The sequence below is a fragment of the Lethenteron reissneri genome, chromosome 25 (assembly GCF_015708825.2).
Source record: "Lethenteron reissneri isolate LAM-NWPU_2019-01 chromosome 25, ASM1570882v1, whole genome shotgun sequence".
In the NCBI taxonomy this organism is placed as follows: domain Eukaryota; kingdom Metazoa; phylum Chordata; class Hyperoartia; order Petromyzontiformes; family Petromyzontidae; genus Lethenteron; species Lethenteron reissneri.
In genome coordinates, this window is record NC_083803.1 from 12,523,209 (window position 1) to 12,549,616 (window position 26,408).

Consider the following 26,408-nt stretch of genomic DNA (forward strand, 5'->3'; position numbering starts at 1 on the left):
GATGGTCGGCTACGTATGGTGCGAAAGAAGTTTAAGATACATCTGCTAACTGGCAGTGTTTAAAGGGCGCCTAGGCGTGCATCATCATTCACAACTGCCCAGCAACGCGGTACTCTATTATCAATGCCAAAATCAAATCAGCACCCCGACGGAAAGGCTCGGGGCAAGTGGCAGTTGCTACCACGTGCCACTGATGCTGCGGTCATGGCCCGCTAAAACACATTCCTGCGGAGGAAGCTGGTAGGAACGTTGGGTTGCTCGGTCAATGGCCAGGGTCAACGGCGGCGTGGTGTATTCCGTAAATATGCCCGACTGTGAGGGCGGGCCCGTTTGAGTAGGTTGACTAACAAGAAAAGTGAGCTGAGGCAAGACATGTCACGACAAGGGATAATGGCTGTCGCCCACCCACTGCAGAGAGAGAGAGATTAACATCAGCTCATGTGCAGATACTGCATGGAATGTTGCATCGCAAGGCCTTGATGGATCGTGATTATTTCCGTTATCTAGCAGATGATTGACAGTGGCTGATAATGACGATGGGGGTGACTCGCATTCACCCGACTTCATCTGCACTCCAGTTCTATCCTGGGGCATTAATGCCCGAGTCCTATATTTATCCTTTTCAACTTTTGTGTGCGGGTGGACTGGCGCGTAATAAACTAAGCTGGGGAGGGGGGGAGGATTTGTCGCGATGCAACATCGCGATCGTCATCGACCGTAATCGTTATCGTCAGAGATTATATCAGCGCAGCCTGCCGGCGTGAGCGAGTGAGTGACGCACGCGCTCACGTTCCACGGATGTGGGATCCATGGAGACGCCGGTGAGTGACTGCCCTGGGGGTGGCCGCTCATTCACCGAGAGGGAGCAGCTGCTCCCCTTGTCCGCACCACGCGCACGTTTCCTTGCCCAAACACCAAAATGTATTTTGTTCTTTAATTTTTTGCTTTCCACTTGCCGATGCTGTGGGTGTTGGTCTGGAGCTGATGTCGGTGATGATGGTGACGGATTTTGATCCGGTCGTGGGTAATGTTCCACACGAAGATGAAGGGGAAATAAGTGGGAATGTGAAATGTGATGACAAGATCATAATGATGGATAAAACCTGATGATTGGGAGTCGTGGCCCAGTGGTTAGCACCCTGCACCATCAACATGGTGACCTGAGATTGATTCCAAGCCACGGCTAATATTGCGGTGGATTAACCTCCGCATTCCAAAAATATGAATATGCCCATACATATGTTTATAGGTACTGTACATAATTTGTTGAAACATTAAAGGAAACATGCTGAAATAATGTGAAATGCTAATGTGGTCGCAATTTATGCTGAATAAATCAAAATCCATGTTGAATCCGGCAACCCATGAATAGGCATGGGTCAGGGGCTCTCTTATCTCTTTAATTGGATATCTCGTTCATTTTAAAAATGTATAACATGGTAAACAATGGGCCTTTGGCCAAATAACCCAGTATGTGGCCAATCTCGTTAGATCGCGGAAGTGAATCAGGCTTGAGGCTGGGTAACATCTCGATGGGTGTCCACCATTCACAAAAACAGGCGTCTGTGAAGATCAGAAATCAGAACATGTATTTATACTGGAAGAATCCGATGAGCTATGAAGTTCTTTTTCACACATGTCCAGTAAGATGCGTCGGAGCTACATTGTAAGCGCAGCAAAATCCATTGTACTTCGCCATGATCCCTGTCATCACCAACCCGCACTGACCAGTACGGTGAAGATGCTTACCCCGAGCCCGCATTACTCTGATAGTGCATTGTCTTTGAGCTGTTTGAGATGCGGCTCAAAAGAAAGCTGTCTCTGGTGTGAACCAATCAGTTTCAAGGACAATGCATATATGATCAGTGTGTTTATTGTTTGCATTCTGACCGCAAGTATTGTGGTTAATGTAGACATGATTCCTCGTAAAAAGGTTTCAGTTTTGTTACCAGAAAAAGGGGAAAACCCTATTCTTATATTTTGATACTGGCAAAGGAGGCCTCATGATGCAGTATGGTGAAGTATGGTAAAGTAGACCCGTGGCCCACACACCATGGGGAGGCCCTCATCAAACGGTGGATTGCGCCTTGCAAAACGAAAGTCAGGTGATTCTAGATTTGAAGCTTTCGTGACTGCAAGGATTCATATTCTTAGGGTTTTTCGGTAAAGTCACGTAGGTAAAAAAGTAAAATAAAAATAAAATAATAGCTGTACAGCTATCGTGCTGTAACGGTTCCACCTGAAGACGGAAGCTTGTGTTGCCTCCGAAACGTCGTGATTTTTATTTTATTTTTATTTTACATTTATTAATTTTAATTTTTTACCTATGTGACTTTACCGAAAAAACCTAAGAATATGAAAGTCAGGTGGCCAGTTGGTAACCTGCAACTAATGTCTCCGAGCCCTGCAGGCATCAACAGTGTGCCCTGAGAAACCCTCAAGGATTATTGTCGGGATTGATTAGCAACAGGTGTTGGTGAGTGCACGTGCCACGCAGGAAAGAGATCACTGCAAGTACCACCCAGAGCTCGCGTTCCACAGACACTCGGACGTTGCTCATTAAGGCTGAGCCGCTTAGTAACGGGATGCGAGTGAGAAAAATAAATATTCAATTGGATTGAAAAAGGCGAAAGACCCCGGGGCCCGCCGAGGACACGCTGCTGGCGGGACGGTGTCTCTCGGCTGGCCTGGGAACGCCTGGGAATTCCACAGGAAGAGCTCGAGGTTGTGTATAGTAGTGCATAGTGGTGTAGTGTATAGTGTAGTGTATAGTGTAGTCGTGTATAGTAGTGTAGTAGTGTATAGTAGTGCAGTGTATAGTGTAGTAGTGTATAGTGTAGTGTATAGTGTAGTCGTGTATAGTAGTGTAGTAGTGTATAGTAGTGCAGTGTATAGTGTAGTGTATAGTGTAGTCGTGTATAGTAGTGTAGTAGTGTATAGTAGTGCAGTGTATAGTGTAGTAGTGTATAGTGTAGTGTATAGTGTAGTGTATAGTGTAGTCGTGTATAGTAGTGTAGTAGTGTATAGTAGTGCAGTGTATAGTGTAGTAGTGTATAGTGTAGTGTATAGTGTAGTCGTGTATAGTAGTGTAGTAGTGTATAGTAGTGCAGTGTATAGTGTAGTGTATAGTGTAGTCGTGTATAGTAGTGTAGTAGTGTATAGTAGTGCAGTGTATAGTGTAGTAGTGTATAGTGTAGTGTATAGTGTAGTGTATAGTGTAGTCGTGTATAGTAGTGTAGTAGTGTATATTAGTGCAGTGTATAGTGTAGTAGTGTATAGTGTAGTAGTGTATAGTGTAGTGTATAGTATAGTGTATAATAGTGTCGTAGTGTATAGTAGTGCAGTGTATAGTGTAGTAATGTATAGTAGTGCAGTGTATAGTAGTGTATAGTGTAGTAGTGTATAGTAGTGTATAGTGGTGTAATGTATAGTAGTGTATAGTAGTTTAGAGCTGTGTATATTGTAGTAGTGTGTAGTGTATAGTGTAGTAGTATATAGTAGTGTATTGTATAGTGTAGTGTATAGTGTAGCAGTGCTGGAGTCTGTCGTCAGGGAAAGGGAGGTGTAGACCACCACGACTCAACACGCTGCCGCCGCGACCCTGACCAGGAGAAGCGGATTGAGAAACGAAGGAAAACGAACGAAAAACGAACGAAAAACAATCACCAAGTAATCCTCCATTCTGACGCCATCTTCTGCTTGTAATCTGATTACCGTGAGTTAGAGTGTACTTATTACTGCTCGCGATTCCTTCGATTGCAATTAAAAAAAATCTATTTTTTTTTTACAAAAATTGAACGGGGATTTGTTTTATTGCATTAAAAAACGATTCCAATATTTTCTTTAAAAGATTGAACGGGGAGAATAGTCGTGTCGGAGACTTGGGTTCGGGTTAGAGACGCGGATACTGGCGCGTGATCGTCATGCGAGGGACGACGTTCATGGTGCAGTCGCTGATCCATCTGAGATTCAATCAAAAAGTCACGCCGAATGTGCTCGTGTATGAAGAACGCGGGTCACGAAAGTAATCCGCAACTTACAAATTTGAAAATCGTAAATCGGTAACAATATGGATTACCTTTAAAAAGGGACCATCAGAACAGTTCACGCAATGTTGAGGTTGTCACACTTTCGAAGAAGAAGAAAAAAACTAATTTGGAGCAAATTCTGAACATCATTCAGCGGCTTTGGTGGCCTTCATCCAGCAGTGGATTGAAACACGGTCGACGATCGACATTTTTGTATTCACGTTTCTCGTCCAGTACAGCCAGGGCATTATTGATTCGCGTCGCAAAACGAGGTTTTGCTTGTGCAATTGTGAGACCCGTGTTCAGCTCCTTCCACACAAAGGCTCCCCACCGTGGCGTGCGGTGCCCGCTAACGTCGGCACAGCGGCAGAGTGCTGAGCACGGTGGCAGCACGCGTGGAGCTCTGCACTTGGGAAGATCTTAAATAAATTGTCTCTCTGTGTGTGATTCTGAGAGGCACCCACCAAAGGCACACAGAGATGCTTGCCGGAAGGTGCCTGTATCCAGTAGGCAGGCGATGTATGTATCGGTGTGAGTGTGAGTGGCACCCCAATTTTACGGGCGGGGTTATCCACCTGTAATGCGGGCGTAAATGGGCGGGGCGGATATGACGATCCGAGAGGGAGGAGTCAGGGTGACGTGGGGGAGAAGTTATAGCGGGGAGACAGGAAGCTATCTGGGTCAGTCGGGGGAGTGAAGGGTGGTGAACACGTTGGGTGGTCGCCGTGCCTCAGCCTGGTGGCTGAGGGGCTCATGACGGCGCCAGCCAGCGGGGTGGAAGAGAGAGTGGAGGATTGAGGTTGGAGATGGCGAGATAGCCACAGAGGCCACGAAGGGCTGAGGTAGGAAGTGGCGAGATAGCCACAGAGGCCACGAAGGGCTGAGGTAGGAAATGGCGAGATAGCCATAGAGGCCACGAAGGGCTGACATTGGGAGGTGGCGAGATCGCCACGCACGGAGGAACAGGGAGCAGCGATGGAGCTGCTGTGGGGGCAGCCGGAGGGCTGCACCAAGAGCCTGCAGCAGAGCTGCAGGAGCGTGGAAGGCTACGGGAGCGAAGGCAGATGTGGGGCTGCCAGGGAGAGAGTCTCAGGAGGAGTGCCGTGTGGGAAGGAGAACGCGAACCCCAAATAAAGGACACGGAGTCAGCAAGAAGTGTCTGAGTCCTTTTATTACACACCCAAGGTACACTTGATTTCGCTATGTAACACTAACTAGATTGGAAGCTTTCGTGACTGCAGGAATTACTCTTTGGTTCTTTCGGTAAAGTCACGTAGAGAATCAAATCAAATAATAATATAATACTACGTTTCGGTTGCAACACAAGCAACCATCATCTGTAAGAATGAATGATAGAACACAGACACGGAAACAACATAGGCAGACACACGTGCAGAGAGAGACACACACAAAGACACTGAGCGAGACACACCAAAAGAACACAATTTTTGTTCCTGGGTACTAAGTGTTATTATTGAATTGATTATGCCTCAAAAGTACAGAAAATGGCTATTTTTCGATTTAAAGCTTTCGTGACTGCAGGGATTCATCTTCTTGGTTCTTTCGGTAAAGTCACGTAGAAGGGAAATAATAAAATAATACAAAATAGAGGACGGCTGCTTGCGTTGTGGCCGAAACGTCGTGAGAATTGTATTTTATTATGTTTTATTTTTATGATTTTATTATTTCCCTTCTACGTGACTTTACCGAAAGAACCAAGAAGAAAAATGGCTATTATTCCCCACAAACTTTGCTTTTGTGAACATGACTGTATGTGAACGAAAGACACAAATGCACACGTTTTCTCATGGAAAATAAATACATTTCAAAATATCACTGTCCTGGTCACAAAAGCAAAGTTTGTGGGGAATAATAGCCATTTTCTGTACCTTTGAGGCATAATCAATTAGGAAATAACACTTACTACCCAGGGACAAAACACAAATCTTTTGTTACACAGTGAATTTTCTATCGCACGCAACAGCGAATCCCCACGGAGGAAGTGGCTGAGCATCTTAGTGCAAACCAAGCCTCTTTGTGTCATTTGATTTGACACGCGCATGCAGGCAAATCGTTTATTTAGGAAAGCAGTTTGCGCACACATATATAACACAGAACCCAAAGTTCATCCAACAGAGACAATGCTCCTCCGCTTGACCTTACAGATTGAGCGAGCAAAAGGGGCACATGTTAGCGAGCACCTATTGAAGGCCGGTACGGCACGCGGTCGCCTTTGTCCCCCCAATGCCGATGTGTACACACCGCGCCAGGAATACTCATTTGAGGCCGAGTCTACCTAGATGAGGCCCAGGACCGCGCACGGATATTCGTCAAGGATATTATTGGGGCTCGTATCGCAGTGATATATACCCGCGACACTTTCTCTCCCCCAATGAATGTACACACACTAAAGACAAAGATCCCCCGTATAGCCTGCACAGACTGTTGGGGCAAGTGCTGTTCGCGAGCACCTATGAAAGCCGGCACGGCACACGAGGAGGTGGGTGGCCAGCACCCCGCCCGACCGCCTTTGTCTCCCTGGCGGCGATGCTTACACACCGCACTAGGTACGCATTTGAGGCCGAGTCGACCTAGGGGAGTCCCAGGACCGGTTTCAGATCATCTCCCCTGGTTGTTGGTGGCCGTGAGCGGTAATGGAACTCTCGCCTCGTCGGGTTCGTAGCGCAGCGTGGCGCTAACCGCTACGCTACCGCTCCCCCCTCCCCACGCAAAACACACGAGAGAGAGAGAGACACACACACACAGACACCCCCCACAACGCACACAGGCGAGAGTAGGAGTGGCGTGGGGTGCCGGTTGTGTGTCAAACCACTCACGCGGACAGGCGAGTGTGTTGCGAGGGTTTTAGCGTAAACGGATTAGTTTACACAAAGCCTCGCTGGTTGTCCACAGCCCCCACCCCCCGAACATTCATGCTATCGCGTTCATTCGATTATATGACCCGCGCGCCGCCCGTCTCGCCTTCCCCCGTTAAATTGGCTTTCCAATGAATCAAATTTCTTCGTTGTCGATTAGCATGGACATCGTCAAGCGTGCTGTGTGTATATGTGTGTGTGTATATATACACATATGTGTATGTAAAACGTAGGGAGTGGTAGCGTAGTGGTTAGCGCTACGCTGCGCTACGAACCCGGAGCCCCGAATTCTCGATGACCGCTCACGGCTAACACCCAGTGACGATTATCTGAACCGGTTCTGGGCCTCCCCTAGGTCGACTCAACCTCAAATGAGTACCTGGCATAGCGGTGTGTAAACATCGCCACTGGGGAGACAAAGGACGGTCCGGGCGTGGTGCTGGCCACCCACCCACCCCCTCGTGCGCCGTGCCGGCCTTCATGAGTGCTCTCCGACAGCACTTCTTACCCCAACGATCTAAGGCTATACCGGGTTTTTTTTTGGTCTTTGTTGATATTTTTTCTACACACCTGCCATCACGTGCGGTGAAAGCAGCCGGATGTTTTATGAGTGGTCGTGTCTACTAAGAGTTTCGCATGTGCGAATTTTGATGTGCGTTAATATGCACACGTGATGAGCATCGTACGGCTTGCTCGGGATGGTGGGTTGGGAGGGGACGAAACAGTCCACATTAAACTTTTTTTTTTAGATCGCGTAAATATAAATGGTCGCGAAAGACTACGTGTTGAACGAACGCAACCGTACTATATATTACGCGTACTCTACATTCATTTAGAAGCATGCGTTCATAGTATTGGGCTGCTATACATTTCCACGTGATAAACCATTTCATTGAGCTATCATTTGTGGCCAGGTCGCTAGCTCGGTGGGCCTTACCTGGTAAAAATAAAATAGTTTAGCTTTACAATTGAACGCGTGGTATTGAAAAGATATCAATAAATAAGAGACGGAGATAGCTCAGCAATGTAATCCCCTGAGCACCACGAGCCCACAACTTTAAATCAATTGACACACACTCGTAGGAGGCCTATCCAAGTACAAACTAGGCAGGTTTCTGATACACTTCCAAGATCCAACGAGATAGGCCGCGTTTCTATATATATAAAATCGTGCATGTCTGTCTGTCCGTCTGTGTGTGTGTGTGTGGATTTCGGACCATACGCACTTTCATTGGACGGCGGTTGCCCCTGGCAACGGATAGCGACGCCTTCGCCGCTTTCATTGGACCTGGCAACGGCTAGCCACGCCTTCGCCAAGGGCTGCAGTTTCATTGGACGGCGGTTGCCCCTGCCAACGGCTAGCCACGCCTTCGCCACTTTCATAGGCTCCGTAAATAATTAAATAATAGCCATTACACAGTGTTGTTGGAGCGCTGAGGGGGGGGGGGAAGGCACGCCACCCGTACCCTGCCTCTGCCGGGTGGACAATTTAGGCGAGGCCGCAGGCTCTGCACGCTACTAGGCCTCGACACCCACCACGCCACTCTGAGGTAAATTCATCAAAGTTTATCCTACTCTTCACTCCACCCCCACCACAATGTGTGCAATTAATATTACTTTTAAACCCAACGCGCCAACAATCGATTACTTAAATGTTCACTGTACAAATAGTCATTAAGCTGGGTCAGCGTACTGCCAGTCTATCATGTAGACTGTAGCCTGATTATTAAGCTCGGTGAGCGTACTGCCACTCTATCATGTACACTCTAGCCTGCTTATGAAGCTGACTGCGTGTACTGGCAGTCTATAATGTGGACTGTAGCCTGGTTATTATAATCGATTCTTTATATGTTCTTTGTACAAATAGTCATTAAGCTGGTTGAGCGACCCCAGTTCGATTCCAACTCACGCCCACCACCGCTGACGATTATTTGAAACGGACCTGGCCCTCCCCTAGGTCCACTCAGCCTCAAACGCGTAACTGCTGTCGTGTGTGAACATCGTCACTGGGGAGACAAAGGCGGCCGGGCATCGTGGATCCAAGTCCCGGGCGAAGCCGGGTCTTTTGTGTATGTGTGTATATGTTTATGTGTATCTCTGTGTGTCTGTATGTATGTGTGTATGTATGTGTATGTGTTTGTGTGTGTATGTATGTGGGTTTTTTTCTATGTCTTTATGTGTATGTCTGCGTGTCTATATGTATGTGTGTATGTACGTGTATGCATGTGCTTGGGTGTATGTATGTGTGTGTCTATGTATGTGTGTGTATGTATTTCTGTGTATGTATGTGTGTGTATGTATGTATGTGTGTTATGTGTCTGTCTGTGTGTCTGCATGTATGTGTGTGTGTATTGTGTATGTGTTTGTATGAGTTTGTGTCTTTACGCTCGCATTACACAAATGTGTTGCAGGTCTAAGGCGTTCCTTGCTCAGCTTTGCCGCTTTATTATTTCAGTCGTTTACTGCCGTACGCACCATGAAAGTCGTGTGTGTCTGCGGCAAGCGCGTGTATGTGTACCTATGGACGCGCGCGCGTGTGTTGTGTAGGGGGAACGGTAGTGTAGTGCTTAGCGTGCTGCCTGTGTCTGTGTGTGTGTGTCTGTGTGTGTGTGTCTGTGTGTGTGTCTGTGTGTGTGCGTGTGTGGTGTGTGGGGAGCGGTAGTGTAGTGGTTAGCGTGCTGTCTGTGTGTGTGTGTGTCTCTGTCTGTGTGTGTCTGCGTGTGTCTGTGTGTCTGTGTGTGTGTCTGTGCGTGTGTGGTGTGTGAGGAGCGGTGGGTGTAGTGCTTAACGCTACGCTGCGCTACCAACCCGGCGAACCCAGTTCCATTCCCGCTCACGGCCACCACCGGTGACGATTATTTGAACCTCCCCTAGGTCGACTCTGCCTCAAACGAGTAACTGCTGTAGCGTATTAACATCGCCACTGGGGAGACAAAGGCGGCCGGCCGTGGTGGATACAAGTCCCGGGCGAAGCCGGGTAGTACAGCTAGTAGCTTATATAATCATTGACACAATGCTGATGCAGAACTTGAAATACTGCCATCGCTGACTTACTTCGTGCAGCCGGGCAATTGACACTTTATTTGGCTCCTGTTCCCACTTTCGTCATTCTCAGTCCTTTGGAACCTCGGCCGACACGGTGCGTAGCTTTGGCTCTTATTTCAGGAGGCTTTTGCTTCCAGGTTTTCGCAGTTCACTCCATAACAGAGGGTTTTTTTGGGGGGGGGTTAGATCGCGTAAATATATAAATGTGTCGTTAAACCCGCCGCCAATCAACACAGCCAATCAGTAAGATTTGTCACGTTAACAAGACGTCTCAATTCGTTACGAGTGCAGCAAACACCGGTGTGTTATTTACATACAAGTTGCTTGGGGAAAATAGATAGCACGGATAACAAATACATATGCCCTGTATACTTTGTCGAAAAAATGCATTTGGTAAGCAGTTAATGATGTTTAATTGAAATTACCCAAACATTGATTTGTCCTGGAGAAACCCGATGAGCTACAACGCAGTTTTTTTCACAGATGCCCAGTAGGAGCTGGACATGAAGCTAGCTAGATGTGACAGACTCTACTGAAACCACTGGCTACTGTAAAAACCACGCACGGGGAGAAACCGGAGGCAGCTATGAAAGAGAGAGAAAAAAATCAGTTTTGTGACAACGCTAAGGCCGCTCTCAACTCATTTGACTGCAACGTTGCTTTGAATACGCCACACTATCTCTTCGACAGGGTTACTCTTCTTATGCTAACCCAATGCCGATGTAAACCCCTTTAACATTGACCAGGATGGACCATGCAGCTGGTGGAGAGTACATGCTAAATGAACACACCTCGAGAGCCGTGGGCAATGCATGTGGGTGGGAAGTGTGCGTCAACAACATTGCATTGTGATTCGTGTAGTTACTCAGTCATGGAGAGGGGGGGGGTCACTGGGTTTCATCGTTAAACCTCTGCTGGTTTTATGCCCGCAGATAGTAACGGCGTTTTCCTTCTTTTAAAATGTAGTTATGTGTGGGGTTATATTGAGACGCCGACCTAAGTTCGATTCACTGGAGGCGTCACCGTTACTGCGTATCGCATTTGCCAAGCAAAATCTCAAATAGCTCACGATGACCTGCCATTTGGAATGTCGTCATGTAGATCTTTTACCGTTCAACAATTTCCGGCTCAAACGTAATCAGCCGAGTAGCTGAGCCCCTGTCATCTGCCGTGATCATGCAAGCCGCTCACAGAGGCCAGCGCGAATCTCGGCACCGTCCGTGCCCGAGGCTGATTGTCAACTCCATTAAGTGCGCCCCTCTGCTCAGCATTGCTGCCAAGGCAATTTAATGTCAGGAGCAGAAGACCATCCATTTGTAGGACAAAGAGAATGTTATATATATGTGTAGGCGATATACTTTTTTGGATAGAAACATAGATAATTTGCTATTCATATATACTACCACTTGATTACTATCATACCAGGAAGAATGAAGACCATGAGTAATGCATTTCCTGTGATGTCCAGCTCTCCATTAATAGTGCCACCTCACTGGTCTTTCATAGATTAACATGATGAAAATGTATCCGATGTATGCTGTACATATACTATATAAACGAGATGCTACCAATGATATTTCTAATTACAGACTTCCCACCATATACTCAACTTGCCCCATACGTGCTCATCATTAGCTCCTAGCAATCCAACATGTTGTCATTATATTATTGGTTCTTTCGGTAAAGTCACATAGAAGGGAAATAATACATTAATAAAAATAAAACTGAATAAAAATTCTCACGACGTTTCGGCCACAACGCAAGCAGCCGTCCTCTGCTTGCGTTGTGGCCGAAACGACGTGAGAATTTTTTAATGTTTTACTTTTATAATTTTATTATTGCCCTTCTACGTGACTTTACCGAAAAAACAAAAATATGAATCCCTGCAGTCACGAAAGCTTTACATCGAAATGTTGTCATTAACTTTAATTCTTCATTCTCTCCAGCAAGACGTATGATTATTGTTTTTTTTTTACAAAACAAATTAGGCTAGAATGCCATCACAACGCTTCCAAGACTGAATAGGTTAATCATTTTGGAGTGTCGATGTTCACCTACTTGAATGACAGAAGCGAGATGTTACAACTGTAGTGTAATAGCGCCGGCTGGTGGAGAGCAGCAGCAACTGCGGTGGACAGACAGCGCACACGCCGGTGAGGGTGTGCACGGTGTGTGGGCAGAGAGGAGGAACGAGGGCAAGGGTCACGGAGAACCCCATCTGTGGGCCTCTGGAACCTGCTAGCGGGTTCGAGAAGGGAGGCACGGTCAGGGCATGAGCCAGGCCGCGCCGGGAGCATAAAAGGAGCCGAGAGGGGGAGCTCGAGGCTGCCGGTTCTGGGGGTGGACTCGTCTCGTCGTCGCTGTCGTCTCGTCGCCGTCGTCGCTAAACGTCTCCGCTAGATATTGCGCTGCGAAGGAGAGTAGTTGGTTAACTCAGTCAGCGCCGTCAGTGTTAGACGGCCGGTGTTGTGTACAGGCCCTAGGCTGAGCGACTGTGGAGAGCGTGTGGACGAGACCGCGGAAGGTGTTAATAAAGAAGGTGCCTCCTATAAACTCTGTCTCTGAATCGTTGACGCTATGCAACTATGCCAATGATCAGGCAATTGTTATGGAGAGGAGCCAATGTCAGGAGCCTCAGGACAACACCACTGAGCAGGTTGTGTTGTGGTTGTGCTGTGCAGCTATATGATGTGTCTTCGGACTACGACCCGAAAAGCATTGGGCCACCCTGAGAGTGGTTGTGACACGATGTTTCAAATTCACATTCAGTAAATGTCACGCCACCTCAGTGGAACTCAGAGGTTTGTTAAAAAATGTGTCGTTGCAGGATTTGTCTTGGGGAATATTTCAGAGGCCTTTGGCTGCACTGTTTTTCCGTGAACATTATTGTCTATTTAAAGGACGTGTATTTACGAGACAGTGAATGAACGAGAAGGAAGTTCCACGTAATAAATGAAATCCAATCACAGACAAATGTAATCAGGATGCTGATGGATGCAATAACAGATAAAAAATTAAATAAATGAATCCTTCTTGAATGAAACCCCGATCATTGTCGGTGCCAAATTAACACCGAAATTCCACATTCCTATGGCAGGAACGCGTCTCTCCACAGGACAACGGCTGTTGGCTTGAATACAATGTGGTACTCGTTCTATGGACCCGAGAAAGATGTTGGATTGAGTCAACCAACAATCACGATTTGAACTCACAACCTTTACAATTGCGAGCCGCTCACTCCTCCGCGTCCGCGGAGCGTGCGACGCGTGAGAGGGTCAAAAACACCAGAGGTGTGGATGTAATCTCATATGCATGACTCATATAAGGTGGCCCAAACACGTTCCTTCGGAGTGGGCAGGTAGGAACTTGGTTGGACAGCGCATTCGTGCACGACAGACAGACAAATAATCCCTGGTGGGCAGTGTGGAACCTGTTGTTCCTACCTGTATGTATAAAAGATAACTTGACTTTAGGTAGCCAGGCAGACAGCCCCCTTAACTATCGCCCCCCCCCCTCCCTTAGGCCCCTCCCCCCTTAGGCCCCTCCCCTGACCCCCTTTCCCTTAGGCCCCTCCCCTGACCACCCCCCCCCCATATCCTCAGGCCCCTCCCCTGACCCCCCTTCCCTTAGGCCCCTCCCCTGACCCCCCTTCTGTTAGGCCCCTCCACTGAGCACCCCCCCCCCATATCCTTAGGCCCCTTCCCTGACCCCCCCTCCCTCAGGCCCCTCCGCTGACCCCCCCCCCCCTCAGGCCCCTCCCCTGAACCCCCCCCCTCAGGCCCCTCTGACTCCCCCCTTCCTTAGGCCCCTCCCCTGACCCTCCTCCCTTAGGCACCTCCCCTCTCTGTACCCGGCAGTAGGTCTCCACCAATCAATAAGCTGTTTGTAAGGTCTCCACCAATCAAAGAGCTGTGTGTATTATATATTTATTTATGCACGACAGACAGACAGACAGTCAGACAGACAGCTAAATAATCCCTGGTGGGCAGTGTGGAACATTGTTCCTCCCTGTAAAATCAAGATCCATTGTTATATTTTAACAAAGCCATTGTTAAAATGTAATTTATTTTAACAATGGCATCTTTCTTTTATTGTTCATTCTTCAAGTTAATATTCCATCCGTTATCATTATGAATATCTACTCTCTTATTCTTCCTGTGGGGTCACCTCAAATCTGTTGTTGACAAAACTCGACCAAGTAACCTGAATGAATTGAGACAACAAAATGCAATTGGTGAGAATTCGTGCATGAAATAACCTTATGTGATTTGTAAAAAAAAACAATAATGGCCCTATGTGTCCTGAGTTTTGATCCACCCTGTATAATCTTGATTTAAGGTCATTTATTTCACCAATTGTGAGCCTGCTAGCATATTTTTTTTACTGGAACTTATACAACTTATGTTTACGCAATTGTGCTTACATTTTCCAGTAGATCTCTATTGAAAAGAGCCTGGTCTCATACCCAAATTGGTTGACGTGTTAAACCATTCGGATGACTATAGTGAACCTTGCCCTGGCCATAATCAAATTTTGCTGCAATTTTAGTGCCGTCATTTCCTCAAATAATCTTTTACTGTTGCTGTTGTTATTACATTTCTAGCGGTCCAGTTACACGTGCCTTTGTCTGGAAGCTTCAGTGTGTACATCTGTGTCATTTGTGTTTTTTTTTCCTCATAACCCCATAATCTCTGAGCCTTTCCATCAGTAAACATGCACTGGCCTTCCAGAACGATCACAACTGATAACACTGTAGACCGCATGGCATGAATGCCAGGCAGGCATACGTATACAGTACAACTAGCCGTTTGTAAATGTCAGTGGTGATATATGTTGCTACACAGCACTTGAATGATGCTGGTGCTGATGGTAATGATGTCCCATGGAGGAATATCAAGATATTGCAGTGTGACATGAAGTTTTGATATCCAGTCCCGGAGCTTCAGCAGATGCGGAGTGACATTTAAGGGTGGTTTTCAGGGAATGAGTAACAGTGGACAGTTGTTTACTTGAGGTTCCATTTCGATTTAAAGCTTTTGTGACTGCAGGGATTCATCTTCTTGGTTCTTTCGGTTGTAGCCGAAACGTCGTGAGAATTATTTTATTATGTTTTATTTTTATTATTTTATTACTCCCTTTCTACGTGACTTTACCGAAAGAACAAAGAAGATGACGTTCCATTGTTTGCACATAATCGGAGCAGGCATAAGTTGGCTGCTTGGCTCACGGGATAGGGATCGATCGTCAATATTGGTAATAATGTAATATAGACTCCAAGCTACAGTTAGTAAATGGTTATAATCAATATCATAGAATTACGCACTTTTCTCTATCCACTGCTAAAGGGAAGCACATCATCACAGCAGGAATCGCTCGATGCTGATGGTATCCGTCAGCGGGAATTGAACTTAGGCGTGGGGGGGGGCGGTGGCCCAGTGTGTTGACCACTAATTAAATCCAGGATGCTGATGGCAGTGCATTTTTAAGGCGGAGAAAAATAAAAACGTTTGGTTTAGAAACAGGGATGTTACTCAACCTAAAGCAATCTGAATAAATTATTCCCTTCTTCTTGAATTCTTCTTTAGTGATTGTTATTTCCAATTGTAAGTATGTTAACCACTGCGCCCCAGATCACGGCAATGTATAAACACCTACGCGCACGCAAAGACCCTGACGCACTCAAATCACTCGCTCACTCTCACGCATGTGCAATTATCCTAAACAAATCATGTGTGATCATTTGTAAATTCACTCCGGCGCACATTAAAACACACAATCTCTTTAACAGACACCCGCGCATTCACGATCACACTTGAATTCACTCTTGCGCGGATATTCTCTCAAATGCCACAGCGTTGCCCCCACGTGCCCATTCACACTTTCACACTCATGCATGTTCACTGACTCACAACGCTCATACATTAATTAATTATCACACACGCACACTACACATTAATTCCCACAATTGTATTCACAAATACGTTTTAATAGACTGCGGGGGTAACGGCTGTCTGCATTCATATAATTCTAGATTTGAAGCATTCGTGACTGCAAGGATTCATATTCTTAGGTTTTTCCGGTAAAGTCACGTAGATAAAAAATAAAATTAATAAAAGTAAAATATAAAATAAAAATCACGACGTTTCGGAGGCAACATAAGCTTCCACCTGAAGACGGAGGCTTGTGTTGCCTCCGAAACGTCGTGATTTTTATTTTATTTTACTTTTATTAATTTTAATTGTATTTTTTTTATCTACGTGACTTTACCGAAAAAAACCTAAGAATATGCATTCATATACACACAAGTTCACACAAAGACAAAGCTCGCCTGTATGGCCTTAACAGATGCTTGGGGCAAGTGTTGTTAGCGAGCACCTATGAAGGGGGGGTGTGGCTAGCACCACGCCCGGCTGCCTTTGTCTCCCCAGTGCTGATGTTTGCACACCGCACCAGGTACTCATTCGAGCACCGAGGGGAGAGCCAGCACGAGTTAAAATAATCGTCATTGGTGCTGGCCGTGAGCCGGAATCGAACTCGGGTGGCCGGGTTCGTATCTCAGCGCACTAACCACCACACACACTAGCGCTCCCCACAATCTCACACGCACAATCTCTCACACACACACACACGCACAATCTCTCTCACACACACGCACAATCTCTCTCACACACACACACCCGCCACCAATAGGTGGCCCACGTCACCATGGCGCTTGGCGTCAGGATGGGTGCACTTTGAGTCCACGTGGAGTGACGAAATCTCGTTGGCAGGACACGCACACGCACCCGACACATCGAGTCCCCTCTGACACACATTCATGTGTTCATTTGATGACTTTCACTTGCATACCAAACCCCACTCTGAGAGGGTGCAACGATGCGTGTCAAATGCCGTAGTGAATTCACGTAAATGAAGGCACGGATGTGATTGTGTTACGTGACCTGCCAGCGAGACTCACAAATACTGAACACACTGCAGACGCAATTGCTGTTAGCGAGCGCCTATTAAGGTCGGCACGAGCGAGTGGTGAGGCCAGGCAAACTATAAAGTATAAACTAAACTATTTTTTATATTACCAGGTAAGGTCCACTGAGCTACACTGTAAAGCTCTTTTTCAGAAGCGACCTGCCCACAAATGACAGCTCAACGAAGTGGCTTACCATGTGGAAATGTACAGCAACCAAATACTCTAAAACGCATGTTTCTAAATGTAGAGGGAAAAACCCGGAGCACTCGGAGAAAAATTCACGCGACCACGCGGAAAAAATGCAGGCATCAGGGTCCGGATCGAACCCACGACCTCCTGCACACCAAGCGAAGTTAGTTCACATCGCTCGGCTGCCCCCCGTCTCCCCAGGACTGATGTTAACGCACCGTGTCAAGTGTTCATTTCAGGCTGAGTCGACGTGGGGCCTGCTCAGCCGTGAGCGGGAATCGAACTCGGGTCGCCAGGTTCGTCGCGCTCTCACAGAAACGCGAGTTGCACTAACCACTACGATACCCCCCCTCCCCGCTCGCACTTTCACACACTCAGAGGCTGTGCGCGTGTGGAGCGGTGGTGGCGAGCCGTAGTTATCGCGTTACAAACCCAGCCAGCTGAGTTCGATTCCCGCTCACGGGGCCAATATCGGTGAGGAATATCTGAAAACGGTCCTGAGCCCCCCCCTCGGGTCGACCCAGTCTTGTATGAGCACTGCATCCGCTGTTGCTTGTGACCATACATCGCTGGGGACACGAAGGCAGCAGAGCCTGGCGTTGGCCGACCTTAATATGCGATTATAGGTTTTTCCCCTTTTTTCTGGCAACAAAACAGGTGTTGAGATGTTAAAACACCAAACTGAAACATTTTTACAAGGAAGCATGTCTGCATTAACCACAATGCTTGTGGTCAGAATGCAAACAAAAAGCGTACTCTGATAATATATGCATTGTCCTTGAAACTGATTGGTCCACACCAGAGACAGCTTTCTTTTGAGCCTCGTCTCAAACGATGTTAGACCAGAGGACGCCAAATATGCTGACGACCTTAATATGCGTTCGCTAACAGAACCTGCTCCAACAGTCTGACAACGCGTTTCTTGAGAACTGCTCTTTGTGTTTAGTTTGTTGTCCTTCCCCCACACCTCCGATTAGCGCGGTTGGTTTCGCGCTGTGGTGTGAAAGAAGTTCAGCATTCGTACAATCCCGTCTGTTCACGGAGAGCTGCGTCGTACATCATTCAACGCAAGCGAGCCTTACCACCCCGGGCCACGCGAGTTACATTTCCACTCACGGCCAAAGCGCAACAACGTCCGTGACAGCCTCACAATCTCGCAGCGCAAAATAAAAAAAAAACCCCACAACTCAACTCACCCGCGAGCCTCTCGTGGTAACCCCTGGTGAAGAACTGCATGGCTTTGGCTGCCCTGCCGGGCGTCTTGAGCAGCCCCTCTCTGCCCGGGTCCTCCCCGATGCCCCGCAGGATGCCCGTGTAGGCGGCCTCCAGCTGCCCCAACGCCGCCGCTGGGACCGCTGGGGCTGCGTGCGCGACGCGCGCCGGAGCGGGCACCACCTGCAGCCCGTTCGTGCGCTCCGAGTGACTCGCAGGGAGCACGAGTGGAGGAGGAGCAGGAGGAGTAGGCAGAGTGCCCTCGACGCTTCTCACGCCGTCTTCCTCATCCCCTTCCTCCTGCGCCGCTGCTGAGAAGCCGTTAGCGAGGGCGTACTTGGAGCAGCTCCTGCTGCCGCTGTCCATGGTTGTGTTGGCGTGAGCGTTCATGCGCGCGGTTGAGTGCGGCTGCCGTGTGCGCGTGTGCGTGTGCGACTAGGCAGCTATCGCCCCTGGGTTGTTTGATGCGGCTCCCCCGTGTGAGTGTTTACGTAGGTGGTCGTGTGCGTTAGATTATGCCGGTTAGCTGCGTGCGTTGTGTGTAAGTCCACGTAGGGGGCGTGCCAAGTGTGTGTGTGTGATTATGCAGGCACCTTGTGTGTGTGTGGGATATTATGTAGATACCTGTGTGTGATTATGAATATACCTGTCTGTGATTTGTTTTTTTTATACAGGTGTGCTGGGAGTGTGTGTGTGAGTCGGTATATATGTGTGTGTATGTGAAGAAATATTATGTTGATCTTCTTTAAAATGTTGATCTTCTTTCGCGCCGTATGTGCGTGAAGACTTATGCAATTACGCGCGCGCGTGTGTGTGCGCGTGCGTGTGTGCGCGTGCGCGTGTGCGCGCGCGCGATTGTGGAACTGTAGCCGGCAAGTGCGCAACAAGTGAGGAGAGAGGCCGGCTCCAGCTGGTATTTATAGCGAGAGCCGAGGGAGACCCCCACCTCGCAACCTCCAGCCGCTCAGCGAGCAACGTCACGTCACTCACTCTCCACCAGACAGCCCACGCAATCGGAACAGACGTCGATGATTCATGGGGTGTACCTGGTATCTGTGACGGCGTACGTTCAACGCTTCGTTTCAGTCGGAATTAATTTGGCAATGCCACATCCGTCTCGCCTTATTTGTCTTAGACTCGTTCTTCTCAGTATTATTATACGAATTTCAGAGCATTAATAATAACAATAACAGGTTATATTCTTGGTTATTTCGGTAAAGTCACGTAGAAGGGAAATAATAAAACAATAGAAATATTATTTCCCTTCTACGTGACTTTACCGAAAGAACCAAGAATATGAATCCCTGCAGTCACGAAAGCTTTAAATTAAAAAAATAACAGGTTACTTTATTGTGGATACTAGTGATAGTGCCTTATGCCGATCCAGTCCAGCAAAACTCTGAAAAAATATCCAGTGAGAAATGAAGCCCTGCATACTGTGGTATAAGAGGAGAAGATGGATCAGAGAAAATACTCACGTTAGAGGCATCATATTGACTCTCATTGGGTCTTAGGCAGGATACATGATGATCGTCGTCGCCATCACCGCAACCATCACTGTCGTCATCATTGTCATCGTCGTCATCGTCGTCATAATCGTCATCGTCGTCACCATCATCACCATTCATCATCACAATCATATCTTTAACGTCATCATCATGATCGTGAGCCGTGGACCATCCACTGCTGGATGAAAGCCTCGCCTGTTCATCATCTGGTCTCGCCGCAACCTCCAAATAGCATGGTTGTCTAAAACGTACGATGCGCAAAAAAGTTAAACATACACACATAGCTTGGTTTAGATATGTGAATGACACATTGGTGGTCTGGCCACAGGGCAAATATACACTTAACGAATTTTTTTATAATCTCAACTCGCAAAACCCGTCCATCCAGTTCACCATGGAAGTGGAAGTTGACAACTCTTCCATTTCTGGATATTCTGCTCGGGCGCGGCCGAAACGGTAACAAGTATAACCCGTAAAAACAAAGTTTTTCACTATAAATCCTTTATTTGCGTGGCGGCTAGAGTCCTCTCGTCCTCTGGCTTGAGATGGCTGCCACCTATGGGTCAGATGATTGCATGCCAGCATTAAGCAATTGGTAATTAAATATAATATTTTGTCCTAAAAAGTGTAAAATTTTGGAATTTTTTTTCACGAACATTAATTGTCACGCACAACGAGTCTGTGTGGAAAATGTCAGCTCGATTGGATCACGGGAAGTGGGTTAAAAAACGACCGAAAGATTTGCACGGTCGTAAGCAAGCAAGCGCGCAAGTGAACTTAATATAAAAGATCTGAAAAAATATCGTATATTGCAGGAGTAACTGATAAACTAGCCAGATTTTTTGGAAAAAAAACTAAACATCCGAGTCAGATTTGGCACAGTACATGAAATACAGAAACGAATATCTGGTACTAAAGATGTATTACCGAAGCTATCAACAGTAAAATGGTTAAAAAATTACCTCTTTTCTCGCACCCAAACTGTATTCACAGAGGGTTGGAGGTCAAACAGTGTTAAGATAACAAAAGGGGTTCCACAGGGTTCCATTCTCGGCCCCCTCTTGTTCTCTCTTTATGTAAATGACTTGGGCACTGAACTGGATTATTCCAGGGTAAATCTTTTTGCAGATGACACGGTACTAATTACTGCTGGCCGCTCTCCGGATGACGTGATTGCTAAGCTCCAGATTGATTTCAACAAACTACAACATCAGCTAGTTGCTCTTAAACTAGTCCTAAATCCTGCCAAAACCAAGGTGCTATGCTTCTCACCAGGACTAAAGCGGGAAGTTATTTTTCCCCAATTACATACCTTAAATAATGATCAAATAGAGCAAGTCAAGATCTATAAGTATCTTGGGGTCATCCTGGATTCAAAACTGAATTTTGAAGATCACATTGATTATATTGGGAAAAAGACAAAAATTAAAATTGGTTTTCTATATCGACACAAGCACTGCTTCCCCCCTATGTCCCGTTTGGAATTGATTAAAGCTACCATACTGCCTCTACTTGATTACTGTGACATTGTGTATAAATCAGCCCCAAGTACTGTACTGAAGAAGCTTGACTCAATGTATCACTCGGCCTTAAGATTTGCATTGAACTGCCCATATAGGACTCACCACTGTGATCTCTACATTGGGTCAAACTTAACATCTCTGAATGTTCGACGGCTTGTGCACCAGATCTTATTTATTCATGATGTACTTGCAAAAAAATCTGTAGATTACCTGCTGGATCTCGTCTCTGTTTCAAAGAACAAATTTGACCTAAGGTCTACACTCATTTACCAGCTTAATATTCCCTATTGCCGTACATATACTGGAGGAAGGGCCTTTGCTATTGATGCCCCCAGGGTCTGGAATGCTGTTGCAAATAAATTGAAACTTGAGTCACTACCTATGAGATCTTCACTCAAAACTGCTTTAGAGGAGTTGTACACCCCTAGCTGCCAGTGCTATTCAGTGACCTAAAATAAAATGTTTCGCTCTGGATGATCGCTACAAAGTATGACCTGTGTTTTGATTTAGTGTGCTGATCTTAAAGGTGCATTGAAAATTTACAATACTCCGATTGATGCTCCTGCTGTTGTGGAGTGACTCATGCAGCCAGCTATGGCTGCAGGGTTTTGGTAGTACATGTTGTTTATGCCATTTATTGTGAAAATTCCGTCACAGTTCCTATGATTGCTTTATCATTGCTTTCATGGCTTTATTTTGGTGATTTCGAAAAGTGTATTGTTTGTGTTGTTGTAGTACAGAGTTAGACGGATGGCCTTAATCTAAGTTGTCTTGTGGTTGTTGTTGTTGTTTGACTTGCATCCCACTGGGATTTTTGCACACAGCGTTGGTGTACGGTGTTTTTTCTGCAATATTTTTGCTGTCTTTTCTTGGATTTTCTGTTTGCACTTAGTCACATATTCACTTTAAGATGTTTTTTGTTCATGTTTTTTGTTTATGTTTGTTGCGGTTGCACCCGATTCAAGAGCTGAATGGCTCACAGGGCTATACCTAATAAATGAACTTGAACTTGAACAGAAGGTGTGTACCGAAATAATTGCTTTTGTGGCAAATGGTATGTTGGTCAGACAGGACGAATGATCACCACGAGACTAAAAGAACATCAGATAAATATTAAATACTCCCAAATACAACTGTCAGCAGTAGCAGAACACGCCTGCTAACAAGGACACTCAATTGATTTTGATAATGTTGAAGTTTTGTGCAAAACTAGTTAATAATGGCCAAGATTAATTCGATAATATATCGAAATTGAGAGAAATAAAAATAATATTAACCGTCGGGATAGCTACAGGCTTAATGCTGCTTGGAAGCGAATCATCAAGTAATGCACTGTTTAACTTAATGCATATACAGGTCACCGTAACGTTGATGGTGATTACCTGTGAGCTCTACAAAAACAATGTGCATGCATAACGCGCGTGCATAATGTACGTTGATCACCATATGAAGAACCCGACCGGTAATGGATACCCATTGTGATGTGTTGGCATTAAACCCCCCCCCCCCTGCTCTCTGGCTTTCGCACGTGAGTGGTTCACAAGTGACGTCATCACATCTATCCCTCTATTTAAGAATGAAACAGGAGGATTTCTTCACAAATCTGTCTGTCACCTGATGATGCTGGCTGTAATTTCTGGCGAAACATCGTACTCAGATTGTAAATGTTCTGGGTTTACTCTCCAACACACCGGTGTGCTGTGCTGGTAACGAATTGGCATGTTCTGTTTACGTGACAAACCTTACTAATTGGCTGTGTCGGGTGGTGGCGGGTTTAACGACACGTTTATATATTTACGCAATCTAACCCAAAAAAAAACCCTCTATTATAGATTATATTGGTCACGAAAGCCTGCGTGTTAAACATATATACAAAATGTTTGTGAAGGTATAATCCCTTATTGAATGACTATAATTGGACATGATTCAGTTCTAGGTGAATACCATTGTGCACAGACACACACTTGGAAGTATGAAGATCATATCACACAGGTGTCATTGCTTTAAACCTCCAACTATTCCACTACGGTGCGAGGGATACATTTTTCGGAGATGACAAAAAAAGCTGTACTATTGATAGCTTTCTAAGGTAATTGCCCCGAAAGTCGAGAACAACATGCCTGAGACGCGTGGAGCAATGAGATGAGCTCGTGTTGCAGGCGCGAGATGGATTGCTGCATCACGAACTGTGAAATATGTGGAGGTCGTCATCCAGCAGTGTATAGACCATGGCTGATGATTGATGACGATAAAATCTAAGAGCAGCCATGCTTTCCCGTGGGTAGAATTAGTTTTTGTTGTTGTAACTTATGGGTGTTTTTTGGTCACTTTTTTTGGCAGAAATATTTTTTTTAACTGTGTAGAGAAAATGATTCATACTCTTAGTTCTTTCGGTAAAGTCACGTAGGTAAAAAATGAAATAAAAATTAATAAAAATAAAACAATAAAATCACGACGTTTCGGAGGCAACACAAGTCTCCGTCATCAGGTGGGACCGTCACAGCCAGATTTGCTGCATCAAGCTTCAAATCTAGAATTAGAGAAAAGAAGTTAAATATATGAATGAATGAACTAAATTCATGAATGACCACCTCTATTGAAGGAATATGCAGAACATTACATGCTATATACAGTTTACACAGCTTAGTGGGTGTCAGTGTGTGCAATTCACTGTTCATCTACATTAACAACCATCAACACGTTTTGGAAATTCCACATTCCTGTTGCAGTAGAAGTCCATCCATAGAACAACGAAAAATTCCACAAATGTTGATAGTAACCTGCGTTAACTGCACGGCTAACATCGGTAGCAAGTGATATTTGAAGCAGTCGTTTGTATGTTTTCCTCCGGCATCTCCAGTTTCCTCCGATGCAATGTAATTGGTATTGGCCATTGTCACTGATATTGGGCAAACATCCCAATGCTGAAACATTTCCTGGCAATTATGAAATTGGAAGTAAAAGTATCAACATCGCCCCCTACTGTAAAAATTTGCCATGACCTTCCTCAAAAAGAGTTGAGAAGCCTGGGTAAAAGTATTATCCCTGCAGTACGCAGGGGAAATACTAAATGGCTGATTCAACAAGTGCACTGACAGATGGAACTTCATACCTGCTCATATATATTAAGGTCACAGTGTTGGTGGTATTCACATGTGAGCAGCCGTAGTGAGCATGGGTCACTGAGCATGGGTACTGACAGACGTATCCTATTTGGCAGATGCACGTAAGGCACACCGACGTTTTAATCCTGCTAGCCCTATCAGTGAACCACTAATGTATCATCATTGAACAAAAAGGCAAAAGTTGCATTCTTCATAAAAAAATAATAACAATCAATAGAATAAAATGATAGAATTCACATCCTGTAATAAGAACTATTAAATCAGCTGCCATTTGACTTTCAAATTGTGAAGCAAATGCACACAGCTGTGAAGGCTGCCCTTTTGGTTGTTAATTGTATTTGTTGGCCCTTTTATGAACAGCTCAAACAGCAATTTAGATCCAGGCGTAATTGCAGTGGCTGAGCGGCGACCCTTGGTAAAATGGTACCTGACAACAACAAAAAAGCAGAGCGCAGCATGCAAGATGTATAATGTTCCGAGGAAATAATAATAATGATGATGGCAATCACAGTTTCCGAGCGTCACGGGAAAGCTGGGATATTAAAAAGAGGAGGGCCCCCAACATAAACAACGAGATGATATCTGCCTCTGTGTGATGACACAGACAGCGTGGGCAGCGGAGATAGCCAGCAGCAAATGTCAGCGTCTCGTGGAGGCTTGGGACGGCCGGCCGGCCGGGTGAGGGGGGGGAGTTGTGGCTCTGGCCAGAGAACGCGCTCGTGAGATATGGTGGAGGTGGGACACGCTTTGAGGGCCACGTTTCTGTTCAAAGATGCATTCTATTTATAAACAATCCATCCACGAGCTGAATGTCAGTGCCTCGCCGTTCTGGTGAGTGTGGGGGCAGCGCTGGTCACTGTTTCCGGTCGTGGGCAGACTGGTGTCGGTTGAACAGTCCTCCCATCGGTCAACCGCTGTTAGTTGACTACCCACCAAGTGGTACTAATACTGGTAGGAACCTCCTGGTTCCACCAGCCCACAGGGGACTATTCTGTCCGTCCGTCCGTCGTGCATCCAAAAATGGGAGGGGTGGGGCTGGGTGGAAAGGGGAGGGTGGGGAGGGTGGGGAGGGAGGGTGGGGCTGGGTGGGGCTGGGTGGGGAGGGGATGGTGGGGAGGGGCTGGGTGGGGAGGGTGGAGAGGGTGGGGCTGGGTGGGGCTGGGTGGGGAGGGGCTGGTCACCCCGTGGTGCCCTTATAAAACTCAACGTTTAACCTACTCACGCCCTCACAGTCGGCCATATATGCGGAATACACCACCCCGCCGTTGACCCTGGCCATTGACCGAGCAACCCAACGTTCCTACCAGCTCCCTCCGCAGGAATGTGTTTTTATTGACCCCCCACAGGGATGATCGATAGGTCGAGTTGACCTCAGACCGGGATTTGAACTCGCAACCTTCAAATTGTTAGTCAGGTGCCACCTTGTCAGGCGCAATTACGAACCCTGTCACCGTATCGTGTGCAGTTGGTGGGTTCTTTTGTGTTCCCTTAATACATTGTTGAATAACCTTCCCTTGAAACGGAGAAAAGCTGATGATATCGCTGGTCTTCCAAAAGGAAGTTAATAATATACTTTTTTTCGTGAAGGATTATGGCCTATCTGTTATAACACAAGTATTCTTGACTCGGTGTGAAATTCGTATAGAATTGTTGCTGTTTGGGGTTTTCTCATTTATTAGCTATGTACCCCCCCCCCACACCTCACCATTCGCAAATCTTGATATGACGATCTTTATGTATTGTGTGTACGTATTTATATTTAAACAGTCATCCTCTGAAGAGAATTACTTCAGTTTAACACGTAGGCTTTCACGACCAATATAATCCATAATAGAGGTTTTTTTGGGTTGGATCGTGTAAGTAAAAATGTGTCGTTAAATCCGCCACCACCCGACGCAGCTAATTAGTAAGGTTTGTCACGTAAACAAAATATGC

General features: G+C 46.2%; 1 protein-coding gene across 1 annotated transcript in view; it reads right to left on the reverse strand.

Moving 5' to 3' along the window:
* Window positions 1-19,192, reverse strand: part of GCH1 (GTP cyclohydrolase 1) — a 31,227-nt gene extending 12,035 nt beyond the window's left edge. Inside the window, exon 1 of the mRNA XM_061559359.1 lies at window positions 18,302-19,192. Within this exon, the coding sequence (XP_061415343.1) occupies window positions 18,302-18,707 (406 nt within the window). The 5' untranslated portion in view covers window positions 18,708-19,192. The remainder of the gene's footprint in view (window positions 1-18,301) is intronic.
* Window positions 19,193-26,408: the final 7,216 nt, after the last annotated feature.